Source organism: Saccostrea cucullata, unplaced genomic scaffold, assembly GCF_032062105.1.
Source record: "Saccostrea cucullata isolate Sc308-1 unplaced genomic scaffold, CSIRO_AGI_Scuc_v1 ctg6183, whole genome shotgun sequence".
Lineage (NCBI taxonomy): Eukaryota > Metazoa > Mollusca > Bivalvia > Ostreida > Ostreidae > Saccostrea > Saccostrea cuccullata.
In genome coordinates this window covers 115407-137967 of record NW_026920591.1, presented here as the reverse complement: position 1 = coordinate 137967, position 22561 = coordinate 115407, and the positions used below count along the sequence as shown (strand labels likewise).

General features: G+C 31.8%; 1 protein-coding gene and 1 long non-coding RNA gene across 2 annotated transcripts; both read right to left on the bottom strand.

The window, feature by feature from the left end:
- Positions 1-14191: 14191 nt before the first annotated feature.
- LOC134252681 (uncharacterized) lies at positions 14192-15433 on the bottom strand. Its single transcript, XR_009989006.1, has 3 exons — positions 15270-15433; positions 15095-15138; positions 14192-14328 (listed from the first exon to the last, which is right to left on the bottom strand). It is a non-coding gene; the product is annotated as an uncharacterized LOC134252681 (long non-coding RNA).
- A 505-nt stretch (positions 15434-15938) lies between these two features.
- On the bottom strand, positions 15939-20977 carry LOC134252698 (uncharacterized). Its single transcript, XM_062735203.1, has 4 exons — positions 20842-20977; positions 20120-20238; positions 18712-18814; positions 15939-16087 (listed from the first exon to the last, which is right to left on the bottom strand). Exons 1-4 carry the CDS (start codon positions 20975-20977, stop codon positions 15939-15941), a joined length of 507 nt encoding a protein of 168 aa, XP_062591187.1.
- Positions 20978-22561: the final 1584 nt, after the last annotated feature.

Sequence of the window (22561 nt, the reverse complement as noted above, 5' to 3'; positions counted from 1 at the left end):
GGGAGAGAGAAAATATTTCCCCATTCAACATCACTCAAATCGAAGCTACGGTTCCATCCAATTTTCCCTAAAGGATCTTCTTGATTACTTTTTAAGATTTCATACAATTTTCTTGATTTTTTGATCATGTAATATAGAGAACAGTTCTTTAGATATATGTGGGTAACTAAATTTTGAAAGAGACTTCTTTATTTTTTTTATCTATTCTCGAACAACTGCAAACACTGCATTATATTCAAGAAAATGAACTTTCATATTATATGTTTTATTAAAAGCAATCAAGTTCATAAAGGATTCATCTTCATCTTCGTTCAATAAATCATTAAAACAAAACATATTATTCTCAAACTATTTTCTATAAAAAATAGGTTTCCGATCTATTACGAAATTAGCGTTGTAAAAAAGTGGTTCCAAAGCTACATTATATGTTGAATATGAGATTTGTTTTCTGAAAAATATGCCCATGATTCCAACAAATCTTCCCTAAACAAATTTTGAATAAATTTCAGTTTTCCTTTTACATATCCTGTACCACATAATGTTAATTTTTTCATCTCTTAGTCTAAAAGTGGATATATACTGCTCTTTTGCATCACAATTTTTTTCACCCACATTAGTTTTAAAGACATAATAAATTCTTTGATGCTAACCATTTTTATACCACCATTTTTGTAATCTTTTATGTATATTAATTTTTTCACTATGTAATTATTTTTTTCCATAACAAAAGTAAAAAAGGTGTTTTCCAATTCCTTTAACTGAGCTTTATAAGGATTTGGAAGTGAAGCAAAAATGTGGTTTAATTGTGGTAGAAGAAGAGTTTTCAAAACTGTTAAACGCCCTAGTGGGGTGAGATTTCTGCGATTCCAGTTTATCATCGTTTTTTTTTATTTTTTTCAAACTTTTGTTTAAAGTTTAAGTCACCAATTTTCTGTAAATCAACATCAAAATCAATACCAAGAAGTCTAAAAGCGCCCTTTCCCCATTCTAAATCTTCACCTACATCCAAAATGTGTTTGCTATGTTTGCTTTTTTAGTGTGTGTGATGGAGAGGGTGTGTATGCTGGGAAAATAGCTACACATGTTATTTAATAATTTTACGCTACCTTTGCACTTCTAACATTCCATCTATTTCCTCTTCAGTTGATTCCGTCCGGAGATCATCAAACGTTTCATCGAAGAAGAGAACTGTAATGGAATTATATCTTGTAATATCTTGAAAAATAATATAATTTTAATGGCTCATTTAGGCAATGATTAAAATCAAAATGATGAAAATATATGATACCTCTCATTAATCGTTGATTTTCGTGGCGGGTTTTCTTTATTTTTCCAATGATCAAGAATACCATGGAATAAATAACAAACACAAGTAAGCAAAGACCCTTCATGTGGACAGGGAATATGGTTCTGATTGTGTATTCTTCAAGAAATTCTGACTGTTGTTGTGACCAATACAATCGTGATTTACTATCCACTCTCTCATAAGTTTTCCTAAAAAGCGGAACCAATCAGGGAATTCATAAATTCCAGTAGTTCTCAGTCTTTCTATAAAAATCGTTCTATCTTAAAAATCTTAAGATTTTGTTTCATTAGAATTGTTAACATACGTGTAAATTGCTATTAACAGGTTCAATAGCATAACAACGACCACAAAACCATATATGGCAGTGATGAATGGAGACAATGTCTTCCCCAAAGAGGTAGGACATCTTTTTTTCAAATCTTGTTCATACTCCGTTGCGTTATTTGTGCACTCAGAATCTTCAAAATTGAGATAAAAACAAATAAATTGCCTTCATAAAGGCCTTAATTATTTTACGCGTATTAAAACCTTACTCAGTATTCTAATATATAATTGATTAAAGCTTACAGTCATCATCTGGAAAATTAGAAAACAATGACCAGTAGCCGTTTTTTGCTATATTTTGAATTTCCGTCCATTTGAAGTCTGTGTTTGGATACAGGAGGGCATAGTACACCACGTTGTAACACATCATTATAACAAGCAATATTGCCATAAAAGCAGCTGTTATTCCCGCCTAATGGAGAAAAAAATATGCACTAATATTTTGTTCTACAAGTTCACAATGAGTTTTCTTTTTATAAATATATATTTAAGAACTGTAGACTATATATAGAGTCACACATTTTATAACCATCATTTAAATCTTATTATGAACCTAAGGGGATTTCTTTTGTTCTTTTCCTTTGAAGGAAAAATAATTAAAAATGTATTTTGAGAAACAAATATCGGATAAGAAAGAACTGCGAGACAAAACTTGCCATTGACACAAGAAGGATATGGAGATAACAAACAGTATTCAATATCAAAGTCCATACAAGAATACCAAATTGGAGCGCAGCAAACAAGAATATCCGAAACATCAAAGATGGGATCAGGTGCCATGGAAGATGGAGCATCTCCTACTGACCGCTTACCCGCCGTGTGCTCCTTGTCATGGTCGGGAAATAATGGAAAAAATCCGTTGTCAATTCAGTGTATAAATTATGGACTAACAATCAATATGGAAAACGTCAGTCAGCATTTGACTCAGTGATTAATTTTATTTGCAGACAAGGTCATTGTATCGACCATAGAACTTACGAAATGATGACTTTAAAGAAGACTGATAATATTTTTGGTCAGAAATTTTGAAACTCTCCAAGATGATTTTGATCATGGTAAGGAGCACACGGCAGGTGTGACTGGTCAGCACCTGATCCCACCTCTGATGTTTCGTGGACCCGTGTTTAGTACTCGATACTTGTGACTTATCGGCACTTTAGTCGTATAAAGCTTGATTTATGAAAATGTTTTATTGCCTATTTACTTCAATATGTTACGTTTTCGTGCAAAAAGGTCACACAATATTTCACGCGCATTGATTTGCAAGATTTGTTCAATGAGAAATAGTACTTAAACTTTTTAACGTAAAATAAAATTATATTTATTGTCATGGTTATATCTGATAAATTATAATAAAGGTTAAAGTAATTAACCAAAGAGTCAAATTCAAGTGCAGAAAGTCAATCTAATTGTACCGTAGATCAGTAAGATACACAGAGACCCCCTATTTTCTCTGCGAACTCTAAGAAAATCCATGATTCAACGAATTTCACGAGTGACATACCTTAAACAATTTCAAAGGAAAACTCTTTTACATTGAAGAAGCTTCAAGGAAAGAAAATACGTACCATTTTTTGAACGATGACGAGTCGAGTGCCTAGGAACTCATACGTCCAAAACATATTGAGGATTCGCATGTTAAGCAGAATAAAGGACAGCAGGAACATGATCTTTGCAAAACCTTGAATGGAATCGCTGTCAGCAAAATATTTGGCAGCAGAGCCCACAAAGCAGAAGATAATAATAAACCAGTCTAGCCAGTTCCAAATGTTTTTTATGTACTCACAATATATTATACGTCTGGTCTTCCGTTTACTTTTACGATAACGTATAACGAATATCTAAATGGCAAAATATTATAATTTTCATTAATTAAAAAAAAATTATTAACTTAAACTCCACTTTAAAGCAGTTTTAGTTTGTTCTTTTAGCAATAACACCAATGTCTGTCCATAATGAAATTAAAATCTGTTCTTCAAAGAATTTTAAACAAGTTTTCATTTTTAATCAGAATTGGGCACCAAAAGGACCTTTTAATGAATACATTAAGTGTATGCTCTAAAATCAATATTACCAAAGTGACTTTAGCTTTAATGACTCAGTACTAGTAAAAATAGAATTTATTTGCAATACTTTAAGATAAGGATATGGAAATAACGAACAGTATTCAATCTCAACGTCCATTAAACAAATATACAAAACAAGAGCAGAGCAAACACGGACCTCCGAAACATCAGAGGTGGGATCAGGTGCCATGGAGGAGTGAGCATCCCCTGCTGACCGGTCACACCCGCCGTGTGCTCATTGTCATAATCAGGAAATAACGGAAAAAATCCGTAGTCAATTCAGTGTATAAATAATGGACTAACAATTGGTATGAAAAACGTCAGTCAGCATTTCATTCAATGATAAATTGTATTTGCTGACAAGGTCATTGTATCGACCGTAGAATTTACGAAATGATGACTTTAAACGAGACTGTTGATATTCTTGTTTCATCAACTTGCTTGTCAATAATTTACCTCGTTTAAGAAATTGTTCATACGTAGAGCATGCTCTTGCGTATCGAATCAACTGAGATATAAATACTCCGTATGCAGGTGATGAAGGTATATTGCTGCATAAGTAAGGGAAGTTGACGATAGAAAAGTTAAAGTCATCACGTTTATCATACAGCTTGGTTGTTAGATTACCATTTGTGTCTTTTTCAAGTAAAATATCCAAGTATGAAGCAGATCTGTTGGACTCTGTGGTATCTTTTATCTCAAGCTCACCAGGATATATCGTGTCGACTAAGAATAATATTCCGTATCTTGGCACACAAGTACATGTTAACTACACTAAGATATATATTTATATATTGGTATTTGATTTCGATGAACAGTGCTGCCGTGGTTATTAAAATAGAAATTTCTTTAAAATACTTTTAAATTGCTTCTCTTCCTAATAACTCACTAGTATCTTTGATTCATGATTTTAGCCAATGTTTTTCCTATTTGTCCAATCCAATTCTATTTCAATTTAAATCGACAGTATCTCTGAAAACCTTAAAACGTTGCATGTTTTAGGATATCTTATGACGAAAGCAGGACTGCGTGTACAAAATTTTAATACTTTTGAAAGAAGCCTATTATATGTATTGTTAAAATGAGACCTTTCAATTGGAAGAAAGAATACCTGATGTAATTCGTCAAGAAACTTATTTGTAATCCAGAAAAGAACGGCGAACTCCGACTGCGATATTCCATCCTCATTATAATCAAACAAAAGCATGTAGGCAAAGGCTGCTAAAAACGAAACTAATCCTGCCTGTTTTCAAATAAAAATAAGAATTAGTGGCATCATTCTGTTTAATGTCGAACTTTTCTTCTTAATTTTGAGAGTTGCTGATGTATCGCTTTTACCCTGGCCTTTTCTTCAGTCCGTTTGTCACATTCTCTTCAACTAAATTTCCTGTATTGCTGTGTTTATATCTAAATACTTTATTTGAATGTTTTTTATCAGTTAATAAGCAAAAGAGTAGCTAATTTTCAATAATCAAGTAAATCATGTCTATATGAAAATCGTCATTCATCGTATCAGTAACTTGACAATATGGACAAGAACTTTGGCGGGGTAGTGGTTAAAGATTCTACTCTAAAGTCGCTGGTAAGGAGTTGATATTTACGACGCATGTTCGAATCCACTGTGAAAATGGACACTGGTCCTTTTGATTTGACCGTTGGAGCTGAGGTACTGTGTCAAATAAGTTCCTGGCACGAGAAAAAATCTTTTACTGCTCAACCATTCTAATGGTCAAGAATAGGACAAAATTTGCAGTTCTCTTGCACCAAGAGCTGACCTCTACATATGAATGCAAAATTCCAGAGAGGGAAGTTGAGCACTATCAATTATAACAATTTGATGAGGTAGAAAGTTGAGCAGATTGTATTTATGTTCCATATTACATTACATTGATTCCTTTTGACACTTTTTTTTACATTATTTTATCCTTGACAAATTGATTTATTTTAATTCAACTTAAGACGACTATAATTTATTCTGCTTAATTATGTCTTTGTCCTATGGGTTTTTATTTGTTTTCTTCATATGAAAGTAAAACACTGACTTATAAACTGATAATCTACAATTATAAACCAGTGTAGGTTGATATATGGTTAAAAGGACTCATGGCAATTGGTATTAACCGAAGACACAGAAATTGGTAGCGACTGAGTCTGTGAGGTCCCTATCAGTTTCTGAGTCTGAGGTAATTCTAAATCGTCACGGGTCCTTATTACTACATATTGACCGTTCGTGGAAGTCCATAATAGTTAAATCATAGAGGCACTCACAGTGAATGCATTGATACAGTTCTACTAAACAGTCTTGGCTGTCATTACATCACAATGGTTAAACATGCTTCTTCAATTATGGCGTAACGTTATACGTAACTTCATTGCAACCGAAAGGATGTCATGCGATATTGTTTTCCACGGACGCGCTTTTGCGTCAATATCACAAAAAAGGATATCACGTGAGGTCTTTTCTGCCTAATTACAAATATAACCGTCTTTTGGGAAGGATTCCCGTCTGTTGGGTAGGATTACTTGGCTAGTTTAATAACAATTGTACAGGACAATTTGATGCAATCTTACCATGTTGATCCACAATTTAAGGATTGGAACATGATACTTTTTGTATAACCTGTCAAAATAAGTTTTTTAAAGTTATTTCATAGATTAACAGTCTAATTTTAAAATGAATTTTTCTTACGTGTTTTAATTTTGACAGAAAATTTTTGTAACTTATGACTTGTAGCTATTAAGAAAGATTACCATGACGGTAGTCCCAGTGAGAAAACCATTACCGGCATGACAAAGACATGGATAATGCACAGGAAGAACCTCAAGAACTAGAAAAAAAAAACATATATGTATTAACTTATTTTAAAAAAGACATATATGTATAAACTTATTTTATCAAATACGTCTACAGTCTACATCAAAACAAAAAATCCTGAATTTCAAAGGTTGTATTAAGAGGTGGAACCGTAATGTATCAATCTATTTACAATGTATCAAACAAAAACCTTCAAATTCTTGACAGCAGCTTAAATAAGTTCGTACTATCTGTTATGATTATTGTACTTTCATTAGATGGCCATTATAGTTGGTTTGATTAGAAAGATATCTTGTAACCCATAAACCTCTCAACCAATCGTAATAGCATTTTAATTGTATATAATTGAACATTACTTAGTACAAAAATAAATTCAATGTATACATACAATGTGTAACATTTTTTCACTGCATTTCTTTTCTTTGTATCCTTCCCCATACCACATCTCCTTGAGCATAGTTTTCAGCTTAGCATTTTCCAGGAAGCATTCATTCTCTGTTTTGTATGCAGCTTCTAGGTAACCATGATTTAAAAGTAGCCTCCCAACTTTGTTTGACTTCTCATCCTCATTAAAGAAGAAATGTTTCAGTTTGCTTTTCATTTCTTTGAAAGATAATTGACCCTCTTTGTTGATAGAAATGTTGTGTCTCCATTCTGGGGCTTTATGTCTATTGCGTTCATCTTTCTCCTGGATGTAGTTTATTATACTCAAAGCATGTTGACTAAAAGTCCTTAAATAGACATTTACACAAAAAATTTCATTAATGTATCAACTGTTTCGTTACTTTAAATAATTGAAGGCTTAATTAAAAGTAAATATAAATAATTTTTTTATTGCATATGTCAATTTCTTCAAAATTGTAACACATTATTGCAATATGAAAGTTAAAACTACAATTGAAAACATTGTTCCCCTTAATAGCCTAATGCTTTTACTCTGGTTTGTATTAATGCCTAATTTCAGATAGAGGACTTTTAGTGATCCCTGTATTCGTTAAGATTTCCGTTGAAGACAGATGGCGTAATCGTTATTCTAATTTCGCTTCTTTTAATTCTTCTTTCCTATTGTTTAATCGACAAGATTTCTTAAAGATAACTGGTCGAATTTTTCTTAGATTTTTAGGGATGAAATAGGAAAAAACGCCCGACGTTTTGTACAAAAATTTACTTCTGGTCGTCATATATTCCCGATATCAAAATGAGTTGATAATATGGTCATAATGTACATCATACGAGGGCCTGTATACATTTTAAAATTTTATGAAATGTTTTGATACTCAGAATACATATATTTTTTAATATTTTGGATGATATGGTATGCTTTTCAAGCACATGTTACTTTTGTGTGCGTGGATGAGTAAAACGACAAAACTTTTGATTGCCTTATTGAAGCAAGTTTAGAGGAAATTAAGGGACTTTGGAAGCGTTTTGGAAACATCTATGACTGTCCTCATTTCAATTTAAACTACTTACATATGTTACTTATAAAATAAAAGTATTATTCATTCCTCAGAGAAAAATCTTATCCTAAAGGGCTATCTAAAACATCCTAGATTTCAATGTTGATCGATGAGAACTTGGGCAGCTTATCATAAACATAGGTTATTATATTGAAATAAATTTTGACTTAAATCAAATTCAAATGTTATAGTTGAAGAAATTTTGCATACACGATATACGTAATGCAATATATCTTTTAGCTTTAAACTCTGAACATATGGATTGTTTGATTCCATTACCCAAACGCATGTATATAAGTAATAATTCTTTTATATCTATGTCTGGGGACTTCTTAAACCTTAAAGCTTAGTGAGAAAATTTGAGTGAACTTCGTAATATTTACGTGTTTTTAATTTTTACCCTGCCAGGCTTTCCATTTCTTCCTGAAAATCAATTGTTGCTCTCCATTCTTTTTTCAGATCATACAGTGTTCTTGTGCCGATCAGAATTGGTCGAATTCCAATCTGCAAGCAAAGAAATAAATTAAAAAAGGATGGCCAAGTACCACATAGTTCCTCTAAATACGTTGGCTTGGATGAAAGCATAAATCAGTCCAGTTTGAAAAATTAAATAACAGATTCTAACCTTCCTCTAAAACCTTTAATATGTACTAAATGGGAAAACTTTATTTTTTATTTATCGGACAATTAATTTAATTAAATTTTGGATTTTTAAATAATCCCTTGCTTTACCTTTCTGAGCTCATTGTAACCTCAAGTCAACACGTGCTTCCACAAAGATATGGCATAATACATGTACACATATAATTGGTTTGCAATTTTTAATATTATTTTTTAGAATATTTTTCATTGGAATTTTTATTTTGATCATTTTGGTCCTGACTACCCATGGACGTCATGATTTGACAAAACATGACGCGAATAAATACTTTCTTTCAATTTCAATATAAATACGACCAAGCTATGTTGGTTTTGAGAAAATTGTTAAATTGAGATTTTTAAATAGATGATAAAATATGCATTTCTGTGGAAAATGTTGATTGGATATTAAATCCCACTCTATCAAGAGTCAGAGTGGTTTCTTTATAACCTCAGGATGCTTCAGAATAAGTTTCAACTTTGATGGCTATCAAAGTATCATATTTTTGAGAACTGGCTGCCCTCGGAAAATGCTTGACAATTCATTTGAACACAAATAAAATTCCCTTTACCAAACACTGTGAGTTGCAAGTTTGATTTGCGTTGATACAGAAGTGTTTCTCGAGAAAACATGGAAAATGTTAAAAGTATGCAGAGAGTTAGATAAACGGACGGACAGACTCCTGACGCTATGTGATCCAAAAAGCTCAAATAAGGAATTGTTTAGTTTTGTGTGGGTTATTGGGGTGTAAATCACAAAGGCTTATCACGTAATCACATTTCAAATTTTTCTTCATGTTTCTTAATGGGACACTAGATGTTTCTCCCTGCCCTAGCCTATATTGTTCTATCCTTACTTATTTCTTTGATGCTCTACAGTCTCATTGTTTCTCCCTGTATACTTCTACGCATGACTATACACAAATTTACATTCAAAACAATTTCACAGGTGACTCACTAGAAAAGCACAGCAAATGTCAATATTTCTAAATAAGGGAATTACTTACACATCCTCTCTCAACAAGTTGTTTGGCACCAACGAATTTCTTCGCTCTCAAAAGGGCGTAGAAAACCAAATTAACTCCTGAATACTCATTTTGCAGTTTAAGTTTTCCACCTAAAATTGATTTTGAAGACAAGAGAGTTAGAGAAAATCATGCATATTTCAAAAGCTCTGATAGATCTAGATAAAACCAAATAACTACTATGATCCTGCTTAAATTAAAAAAAACTAATTTTGCCACATACAAATCAATAAACCTTTTATTGCAGGAGGAAAACTAGAAGATTTCATTTCTCTTCTAAGGTCTCTCCATAGTTTTTTGCTAATATCTTCTTCCATATTCTGCAAACACAGAAAAATGGTGCATGATCTTAGATTACAAAAAAATCCCTTTTTCCAAATCACATCTCTTTAGAGAATAAAAAGTATTGTTTTTTATATATTTTTTAGTTTAACATTTTGTAACAGTGTTCTGTTGACAAATGAGGAGGGGGGATGTGTTGATTGAGTTACAATTAATATAGTACCAACCTTGGCTGTTTCACTGGGCAGAAATAAGAGTAACGCAATTCAAAAAGTATTTCATTCGTTCTAAATTTAAGTTTGCATACCAAGTTTCTCCCAATCTAAGAAAAGGTAAATTTATTTCATTTTATATGTAGCATTCTCCTCATATTACAGACCTGGAGCCGTGCTACTACCCCACATGCCACTCGCTGCACGAATCGTACGCAAATGCTACAAGCTTTGCACAAAACGCTGCACGGTTAACAAGAAACGCTACACGGTTTGCAAGAAACTGAAATTGCAAATATTTACACGCTTTTTTGGGATAGTAGCACGTCTCAGGGTCTTCACATATACTCCATGCTCACCCTTCCAAAAATGTAATGCAATGAAGTTTGATCAAATATGTCTTCCACAGTCATCCTCACAAACTGTCCTGGGAAAATCCATTGCCCCCTTTTCAACAGCAGACAAGATAGGTATTTAACGTATTGAAGCATTTTCATCATCTGAGTAGTAAAAAAAATATGATTTCAAAAAGCGTATGTTTATCTGCTCAACACTTATTGATGTAATATGCCATTTTTGTGAATGACATTTAAAAAATGCTGATTAGAACTTTATTGTTTAACAACAGAATTCAAAATGTAAATAAATAGGGTTCACAAGCGTAGATGTAGTATCAGGTGTTTTAGTGTTAATCTGTTTTGCTTTTTGAATTGATCTTTTTAACCGTCTCTTTGAACTGAGGAATGAATGCGTCCCAAATATTTGACGTTTTGTTATTTTTCTGTAGGTGTTTTAGTGCTTTTTTCAACTGTAATCTTTATCTACTTCATATTGTAGATAGTTCTGTTTATTATGAATTTCGGATTTAAGAGATTGATATTATGTTTCTTTGTTTATTGTGTATACTTCAGTGAAGGTAATTAAAAGTATTTCCAAGTTATTACTCACCAAACCATTGTTTTGTAATTTGTTGTGCAGTCCTGTTACTTTTCTCACATGAAATATATGCATAGCAACTGTAACAAAAATTATATATGAATGTTAAATAAAGATGTAATTAAAGATGGGCAATCATAATTGGTACGATAAATTACCTCCAACTAGAATCAAGGGAATAACATTATCAAGTTTCACTTCTTTTGTCTTGAAAAACCATTGTCCATATTCCAGATTGTCTCTTGACAAATCCTTTTTATTCCATTGCTTTACTTCCCATGGCCTAGAAGTGTTGACAATGTATGTCTCTATCTTTGAATCATCTTGCTTCTCTTGCTTTGCTCTTATTTTATCGTTTGATAATGATTTATTCTTTCTTCTGTCATCGCTTACAGTTTCCTTCGACGACCAAGCGACCCACGTGAAATCAGAAATCTGCATGCATAATTGTATAAAAAATTTATCTAAGTGTAATAACCAATTACAACAAATTGACAGATGGAAATTGATTGTTTTCTCATATCTATATTTTTATATTAACTCTTCATATTTTCTACAAATTTATGTACAATAATGTCTTTTTATATATATATATATATTAGTATCATGAATTAGCATCAAATTAAAGTTGTCTAAATGGGGACTTATTGATAGTGCTCAAAACTTCTTCAAAATTGATCTAATAAAGGCCCTTTCTCAGCGACAAAATATTCGTGCGACCGAAGAATTTTGTTTAGGATCGAAAACTGTTGCGAAAAAAATCGCACATGAAAAAAGTGGTCTTACAAAATTTGCACGAGCTAAAGCGACTGTGGTGAATCAAATCTTTCTATATATCTTGTGTCTATATGCGACTGTTGTAGAATGAAAGCGAGTGTTGTAATATAATGCGATAGGATTGCACGACTGATCAGGTAATCGGACGATTGAATGTGCGACAATACGTTTGGACGTGCAGTGCCCGTGCGCTCATGTATTCCATAGTACGAATGTACGTGCAAGTCAGAGGGCCGGGTGTATACATACCACCCGTTTCCGTCGCTCTTCAATTGACATAATTAAGCTGCTTCTAATTACAGGTATATATACCTGTTGCAAAGAATGGCAATTGAAAGTGATAAATCAAGCAATGATAGTAAAACGTTGCACGATTACATGATATGGTGAGCAACAGTCTCATGGTCACAAAACACACGTAAAGACAGCTGCAATTCATATTACGATCTTTAAAAATCGTACATCACTCTTACGAGTACATAAAATGTTGTAAGACGTTCGTACTAATTTTCGTGCGTTGAATTGTAATAATTTGGATCTCATTTGGTCGCATCCGAATAGTGTGCATTTTGACTATTTTGAAGAGACTTGATACAACCAGTGAAAAAAACATATGCAATGAATGAGGGACATCGTGCAACGTATGCGAGAGCTAGTGAGAAACTTATATTTTCCGTCACCAAAGTGTTGTAAAGTGCTCGTGATCCAATTGTGAAATGGCCTCAAGAGAACCTTTCTGGGAGGAGGGTTAGCAAATTATATTTAAAAAATAGAAAATTAATACGACTGGTCATGATTATTTATTCCTGTTTCTCTCGTTGCATTCGCCTGAGACTTCAACAAATGTAAGTAAGTTAGCTGAAATTGACATCTTGATATGTTGTATCATTGAATCACGTAATTATAACAAATATTGCTCTTTTTAAATCAATACCATCTTTCATCCACTTCTACAGCCCAATATTTAATTGCCTCTCTAGCTCGGTGATTCTTGTCCTCCTCGAGTAAATAAATTGCCATATTGACCATAACAAATACGATATTTTCATAACATAGTTGAGTGAAAACTATGATGATTACCTTAGCTGATACTATTGGTATTATTTCCGTTCTGGCTTCTTCGAGAGAAGTTTCATCCAACGTAAAACTTTCTTTTGACGTTAAGATCACTGGCATGACCTCTTCTCCAAGATAGCCTTAAAAGTATTAAACTATATAATAGATGCATTCCCTTTTTTTCGAATCATTTTTAAGCAAAAGACATAGGATGAAACTTACGCTTAGCCATTTCTGTGAAGTATTTTAGGTCTGCCTTTTCTTTCCCTTGCATTATTTTAAAGATGGTAAAGCCATTTTCAAGCAACTTCTGAATGATAATTAAAAAATGTGAATGTTTTACATTTCTTCGATTCTCCTGTCATACATTGAGATAAACAATTCCAAGACTCATAGACAGAGAGATAAAAACAAAGGAAGAAAAGGAATAAAGAGAAAGGATTTTTAGTAAAGAGAAAAAGAGAGTAGAGTGAGAGAGAAAGAATAAAGAAAAAGTAATTATGATAAAGAGAGAAATACAAAAAAAAGGAAGAGAGAGACATTGGGGGAAATTAAAGGGACAGAAGAAATATGGAGAAAAATAAACTTACTTCAATAGTTTGTTTAGTTGTTGAATGGTGTACTCCACAGCTTGTGTCAATGTCCTGATCATTGTTCCATAATAAGATCTTTTGACAAGCTAAATAACAGGGCACAGATGAATTCCCTGCATTAAGAAATATTCTTTATGAAACAATTGTGCGACTGACTCTCAAATCAAATGGATTTAAATGAGATAAATGTAAGTTTGAGGAACGTACATCAAAAAGTAATTTGAGCATTATGAAATTATTTGTAAGAAGATATTGTTGTATGTATTGCTTAAAATAGTATACATCTACTTCCTTTGTTTCCCCTATTAGTTTTTTTGTGTAGAGCATACACAAGACTGTGTCGCCTTATGATGAATAAAAAACAACAGTAAAGAAAATTCAGCAAATACAAAAATATACATCCATTTGTATGATTTTGAACTAAAATAGCTTTTGGCAAGTGTTGAATACTTTTTAACTTTTTCAACTTAGTATTTCAAAAAGTAAATCAACGAGCTGTAACCAAAAATTATTTTAGACTGTACCAGTAATATGGAGTATTTTACTCCGTGTATTTTACACCGTGGGGAGGTCAAACTCGTGAGCTGTATTGTACATACTTATAATTTAATGCATATATTTGTCGATGAATTAATTCTACGAATTCAATAAAAGACTCCGGGATTTTTAACCTCTGATGTTCCTTATGCCTTACTTACTAGAAAAGGATATGATATCTCCAAGGTATTCTTCCTTGTCATCCATTAGTATAAAGAAAAGAGATGGATTAAAGGATGTTTCCCAACTCGTTGATGCATCTCCATGCCACAAATGAATCTGTATTTCTGTTACGTCAATCTATTTAAATACATGTATACATATTTTTGTGCACGAAAGAAATAAAATCTTATCTGATAATACACCAAACAGCTTATAAATCAAAGTTATTTATTGTGCTATTTCTTACTCACACATTTCATTGAATATATTACCTTTTTTGAAACACAGTCTTTCTTAAAACTTGGTATGCAACTATCTTACATCAAACTTTCTTTTAAAAATTGTTTTGATTTTTCTCTTGTTTGTTTTTATTTTTGTTTTTTTTTTTTAATAATATAACTTTTTCATTTTTCTTTGAATTTAATTAGTACCAAAGTTCTTCAAAAAGTGACGCGTTTTTCAAAATACAATCTATTCAACCCCGTCCTACCACTAAAACCTTGACCCTCGTTTCATGAAATTCACTTTTTTAGAGGAGGTATCCTCGTTTATTGTAAATAACTATTTAATATTTTTAGGTTACCTGCGCTCACTCAGATTACCTTAAAAGATACAAAAACTGGCTATATTGCATTTAATTTTAACTACAGATACGTACGCGTACAAGAAATCGATATCAAATAAACCAATGGACCTTTGACTTATACGGAAATACCCGGGTTGATGTGACATAACTTAACTGAATTCCACTACGTACAAAAAAGATCCTTCACTGCTTAAAGGCCCTGAGTGCCAAGCATAAGACACAATTTGTAGCCCTCCACCGGCAAGTGGCGGAGTCCCCATACGAATAAAAAATTCTCGAGAGGGACGTTAAACAACATACAAACAATCAATCCAGTACCTTTTCTCCATGTCTGATCTTCGCTTCAATATACTCTGTTCCATCTTAGAATTAAAAAAAGAGAGAGAATGGCAAAGTTAACAACTCATACTTAACAATTGCGCATCTTACTAAGTTTAATTCAACGAAATATTTTATCTACGAAAATGTATTAATGAAAAAAAAATAATTATACCTTGTCCTAAATTTTGGAGGTGATCTTGATAATAAAACTGATTTGCTTTGTCCCATTCATCTTCTCTCTTAATTTTCAAATCGCAGATATCCAGCAGATAAATATATCCATCTGCGCTTTGCACTTGAACAGGAATTAAGAGCTCCCTTTTTTGGAATTCTCTAGCTGTTTTTGTGCTCTCTATATTAATTTCAGCGACAAAATAATGGTTTGCATATGAAAAAATTACATAAAACAACGTTTTATTCAATTGTTGCTTATAATTTGTTTATTTATTAGCAGGGTTGCCATAATTAAAAGAAAGTGAGATATGTGGCTTCTTTTTCCGAAATATATACTTCGATACGATCTTTTTTTTATCTATGTATATTTGTTATATAAATTTTGTACATATATATGACCTGAGTTGCCTTTATTCATTCCTAGATAAGGCCACAGGCAATTTCCTTGTTTTGGTTTAATGTGAATTTTTTCCCCGAATAGCTTTATTCTAGTTTCTTTACGCTCCATTTCCGTATCCGTCAGCTTGCCACTGAAAGTAACGATTTTTTTCTTTTAAATCTTATCTCAATTTATCTAAGACTCGGATGGAAAAGCTACTTGTTGTTAGCATTATTATCATTGAAAATAAAATGTTTGTACACAAATATTTTGTGTTGAAAAAAATGCTTACGACATTTGACCACAATGCCATTCTGATGAAACACTTGTCGATCTGATGTTGCAAAATGTGCAAAAGTAATTATCGCCGATACCCTTCCAACGTATTCCGTTTAAATCTTTAGAGCATCCTGTGCACGTTGTGTTACTCACAATCCCTGCAATTGAATTATACATATAAAAGGATTATAATTGTATATAAAAGTAATCAATGGCGTTTTGTTTCTCAAAAAGTACCTTTTTAGTTCTTTTCTTTTTCTTGATTTAATTAAGGAATGAAGCTTATTTCAACTTATATTATACGATATAACATAACTTGGGACAGTTTACGCTTACAAACCGCAAAACGGTTTATATTCGCGGTTTGTAAAAAAGCGTAAACTGTCCAAGTTATGTTATATCGCTTCATTCCTTTTTTAATTAATTTCAATGTAGACAATGAGACAATGTTCCCACCGGAAAAAGGCTTTAAATTACCATATTTTTAAAAGTAACGTCAAGAGGAGTAATATGTTTCGACGTAACTCATTGTGACGTAGGCAAATTATGTTATACAAAATAATGTTGTTCCTTAGAATGATTCAGCCAGTGAAATTTCTTGATACAAGTGAAATCAAATTATTTACATGAGAATGATATGGAAATTACGAACAATATTCAATCTCAACATCCATTAAACAAATATAGAAAATAAGAGCAGAGCAAACACGGACCTCCGAAACATCAGAGGTGGGATCAGGTGCCATGGAGGAGTGAGCATCCCCTGCCGACCGGTCACACCCGCCGTGTGCTCGTTGTCATAATCAGGAAATAACGGAAAAAATCCATGGTCAATTCAGTGTATAAATAATGGACTAACAATTGGTATGAAAAACGTCAGTCAGCATTTCATTCAATGATAGATTGTATTTGCTGACGAGGTCTTTGTATCGACCATAGAATTTACGAAATGATGAATTTAAACGAGACTGTTGATATTCTTGTTTCATCAACTTGCTTGTCAATAATTTACCTCGTTTAAGAAATTGTTCATACGTAGAGCTTGCTCTTGCGTATCGAATCAACTGACATATTAGGAGTTTTAGTGACTTCCAAAATGCAATCAAATGTGTAAACGATGTCGCATTTACTTATTTGATTAGGGAGCAATTACATTAAATAAAGAAATTTAGGAGTGTTTCTGCATTATATCAAATATTGAGGTTATGATCGAGTAAATGTCGCCAGAATGACTTCTTAGTGCTAGATCCATTATGACGTCATAATATCTCTGCTCTGCCTCCGTACTTTATGGCATTTATATATTTTTTTAGAAATAAGGTATTTTATTGGAATTCAATTTGAAATATTATAAAAAAAAATTTGATACATATATTAAATGTAATATGATTTTAATGAAGAGATCATGGACATTACTTTTTTGAAAGGCTTTAGGCAATCTGGATGTATTTTATTTTTTGTTCAATATGAAAAAAAAAAAACATGTGCACAATTGTTTTTTTTCATTTGAAATGACAGCATAAAATATGATTTTTCATCTTGTCAATTTATAAATTATCCCCGATACACCTTATTTGACTATGCTAAAGATATAAAGCATCATTTAATGAATTTATTTCTCAAATTTGATAAATATTTAGATATCTTTTATTCACTAGATCTTGATCTTAACAAGAAATATTTGTCCAGTAACCAAAATGAATTAATTGATATTTGCTTAGGATATTCGGTAACAAAGCATCAAAAAGACCTGTCACATTTTGAACTGCGTCAATCAATTTTAAAGTAGGTCCTTTTATCATTTTCATATAACATCTGTACAAAATCCTATTTTGTACAAACTTGTAAAAGGACATAATTAATGAACCCTCAATAGATCTCAAACAATCAAAATTACAAATCTAACAAAAGGACTAGGGGCTCGTCTATGCAATTTTGATAGGAAAAACAGAAATCAGTTCAGTATTAAAAAGTTTAAATGCTATAATTATTTGGAAAGGTTAACTTTGTACAATCTAAAAGATACATTTTTTGATGTTTATAAAATTATTTTTTACTGATATATCAACTATATTCCTTTGTATAACTGTGATTCTCTGATACGAACTCTCTTATCTCCTGGTCTCCATAAGATTTAAACTATTATGACTTGAATCTACACTTTCTGGAGATTGTTTACATCAATACGTCTAGTTATGACTGCATTGTTCAATTTACCCCAGTTTAAAACATTAAATCCCATTCGGCCCTTAAAAGGTCATTTTTGAACTAATTTGAACCTTCACTTAGTAATGATGCTTCCACAAATATCATAAAACTTAACTCAATATCAGTTAAATCCGGTAATGGAGACAGATAGAAATATGACCCTGGAAACATAACTCACATGCAAATGTACATAATATCATTTATCACATCCATTATGCGTTGATGTTTTACTCTTCCTTTTCCACCCTCCCTTACATATGTATCCATTGAATTTCAGCATCAATTTCGGTCTCAGCACAAATTCATCATTCAACTTACCATCAAAAGCCGAAAATAAGAATATGATCCGGGTAAATATCCATATCACCCTCTGTTAGAATTCACATGACATACACAGCTATATAAACAATATTCTATTCTCAGGTACGTTGATATGGTAGCTCTTACTGATTTAGATCTTTCTTACATAGACTGTTACTAAAATATTCTTTCTTTTCAGATGTAATCTGACCAACAGACCTATTCGATCTGTTAGTACATTAGGCTTTCAATTACATGTATATTCAGTTCTCACCGGCATCAAATAATTTCAAAGGACCTTCTTCTCCAGGTATACAATACTGTTCTTCTTCTGGGTTATTGTTGTCACTTCCGTCCCATTTGATCTGCAACTCCAGCTTAAACGTAAAGTAGAATCTCTGTAATTGAACTGCATAATCAATTTTTATATCTTATTAAATATATGTATCTAATGTTATGTATGAACAAAATATATTTATGATCTAGTAAAATTTATTACCTGTGAAATTATCTAAATTACATTAAGTTTAGGAATTTTGAAACAGATATGCATGCAATTAAACCTTCGCAGCTTGGTTTAGGACAACCAAAGGTAGATCAGACTATGCATAGCTTCGGCCCGGAAGTCGATTATGACATCACAGTGAAACTGCACAAATGAACTTAGGCGAATAAATAATATTTTCATACACTTTTGCATACAGTGATTTCTCTTAATTATTGTAAACATAAATTCATAAGTAATTAATATTGTCATTACAACACTATTTGATTGTAAAATTAAAGCCAGTTTGATCTTGCTGTACGACGTCAGAGACTAGTTTGAAACACAGTTTTTCTTCACTTGAGGCGCAGATCAAGCTATAATTGCAACTTAAAAATGTAAAAATTTAAAACAAAATAAGCGGATCTGACCAAAATTGAGTCATTTTTTAATGCATTAATAATCATTTCACAGTATTATTAAATTAATGAGAAATATATCTCTTATAGAGCAGCAGTCATGCACTTTTATACACAAACGTACTACAACCACATGAACACCCACTCGAAAATCTCAAAATTAAGTTCAATGATATCTGCTTAACTATGAATTATGGTATTTTGTACACACGTAGCTTCTGTTTCTACTTTTTTGAAAAGTGTTCGGAGCAACTTGTGCGCTGTTGATTTTTTTTTCTCTACTTTTACGTTATTTCAATGCATATAGTGTAAATGCAAGAAATTTTTAAATAAACGGCTACATTTGATGCAATTACCGTGCATTGGGAAGTAGCTGTCAGCACTTTTCGGGTTTAAAAAATTATCTTAAAGAAAACACAATCAATTTCTTGTTAAAAAATTATCCGTATATCAATGAACTTTTACAATCTTTGTATCCGTTCATAGTTTTTTTCTAATTTTAACAATGTCACGTGACATACAGCTGATGTACGTAAAGTCACTTTGGCCGAACCCGGTGGAGACTCCATGCATACATATGCATTAGTACAATTCCTATTAAGTTTAAACTCATTTTAATAAATAAAGATATAGAAATTATATTGATTATCTCGTTATATTTTAAGTCATATTTTATATGGGCACGTTTCTTTTCTATTTCTATTTACAAATGAAACAAGAATTAAATATATGCAACTATACAACATGTACGTATTTAAATACACTGTGTATGTTCTCACTTTATCATCATGCTCCTTATATTTCACTAGCGTTCCAACAATGTATGTCTCTTTTTCCGTATTTTCTTTTGTCGGAAGCTCCATCATCACCCTTATACCTGGGATGTTTCTAACCATATCTGAAACAATTATTAATTCATTCATTATTTGCTCACAGCATTTCAAACGGATTTTTCCGTTTTAATACCGTATTGACTAGGAGCACACGATGGATGTCACAAGTCAGCATTCCTGCATGGAATTTAAATCCACTCCTGGGGTTTTGGAGGTCTGTGTTTATGATCTATATTGTTTAATGGACTTTCAGCTTAAATATTATTCGCCATCTCCATATCTTACAATTAAAACAGGCCCAAAATGTGATAGAATAGAGAAAATTAACATGTACATTATAGTTTTCCATGCCTATCAATACCTGGTCAACAGGATCGCGATGCAAACTCAAAAAGTGCATGAATGTATTTTTTAATTTAAATTATAAATAAAGGTTCCATGGAATTTTGAGTATGTACAAATTATTCCTCCTTCTTGATATATTTAATATTGAAAAGAATTCCTGTAGTTTCACAGGAAATATCTAAATTTTCTGTTGTTAATATTTCAGTTAGCAGTAGAGTAAAGATACAGTGAATTATTCGATGGATACTAATATGAATCGTTGTTTGTAGTTTTATTTTAATGCTAACTATACTAGAATTGTAATAATTTATCAACATTTTTACCAGCAGTCAATGAAGGCATATGATGCATTTTTAGGGTGATATCGTCTGCAATCAGTTCTTCTTCCGTATCAAGTTCAAATGGATAATTTTTCCCCTCTAATTCATACCAAGATACCCTTCCCTTCCAAAACTTCATGACTTTACCTAATGAAAACAGTGCGCTTTACATTTTTAAAAAAATCAATATGATAAAATCATTTAAATATTCAAAAAATGTAAATTACATTTCGAATTTTAAATTTATAAATGTTAAATGAGCCATGGGAAAAAAATTGATTATAAATTTATATGAAAAGAAAAGCAAAAACAAAAACAAACAAACAATTGTAATTGATTAATGATTAATTGAAAAGTGAAAAAAAATATTTAAGGAATCACTGTCTAGTTTTGAGAGTATGCCAGGGAATCAACAATAGTGGGAAACATGGGATAATTTGCATAACGGGCGAAGACCGTTATGCTAAAATTATCCCATGTTTCCCAATATTGTTGATTCCCTGGTATACTCTCAAAATTAAATAGTGATTTCTTATATTTTCATTTTATTGTGAAGTAAAATTGTAGACTTAGACATTAAGAATGTAGACTTATCAATTTAAATTACACGAGTACTTCCATGCCTGTAGAATTATCAAGAATATACTCCCAAAACTTTCAAAGAGTTATCACAGAGAAAAAAAAGTAGAAATGGAAATATTGTAATAATCGAATTATTGATTAAACTTCCTATAGTTTATGAAAAGAAGGTTATAACATACCCTTCATATTTGTGGTCATAGCAGTAACATTACAGTCTTTTGTTATTCTGCACATTTCTTTTCTTTTACCATTTTCCTCACTATTAGATCGTTTGGGCATAAAAGGTCTAAATAAGCAAAATATAAAAAGATAGTATTTTATTGATTTAGTATCAAAGAGATGTTTGTATGGATTACATAGTACAACAGATACCCTTTGGATCCTGACGTCATTATTCGTCTAAAGATGTGATCTCTATTGTGTTTATCCGCCATGTAACATTTTGTACAGAGATTAATGTACGGACACGACACACAATGCCATCTGATTCCTCGCAGGGGATTTTCCTTGCAACCATCACATTCTATGTCCTCATGGGTTTCATCTATATATAAAACAACATTTTAACCGAGGGAGTGCATTATGCAACTGTAGAAATTAAAAAAAACATCCGTTTCAAGGACACTATATGCAAAATAATCCAACCACTATCATATCTAAGATTACAATTATTGTTCTTGTATTCAGTATGAAGAAATTCTTTTCATACCTCAGGGTAGGTTTATATGGAAAGACGTTATATGATAAAGTATAAATGGATAATTATGTTTTTTATATATATATATATATATATATAATTGTGAAATATACAATTTACATCCGTGTGTAGTATATTTCTTGGGTAGAAAATTATGTGTAATACATTCAATCAAGGAATCACATAATCTTATATTTATACCATTTAAAACAATGGAATGCGGTTTTTCTTTAGAAGACTGTGAGTTAAAGGTTCATTTATAAAGTAAATAATTCACATACCAATATCAAACAATAGAAGTTTCTCTCTGTCGTATTCCAGTTCCTCTACACCGTTATCCCAGTATTCTTTCTCTATAATGCCTTTTCCTCTATTTGGATGATCTTGAAATTATTTTTTGACAATATAAATTGGCATTTGTGGTACAATTTTTCAAAAGAAAAT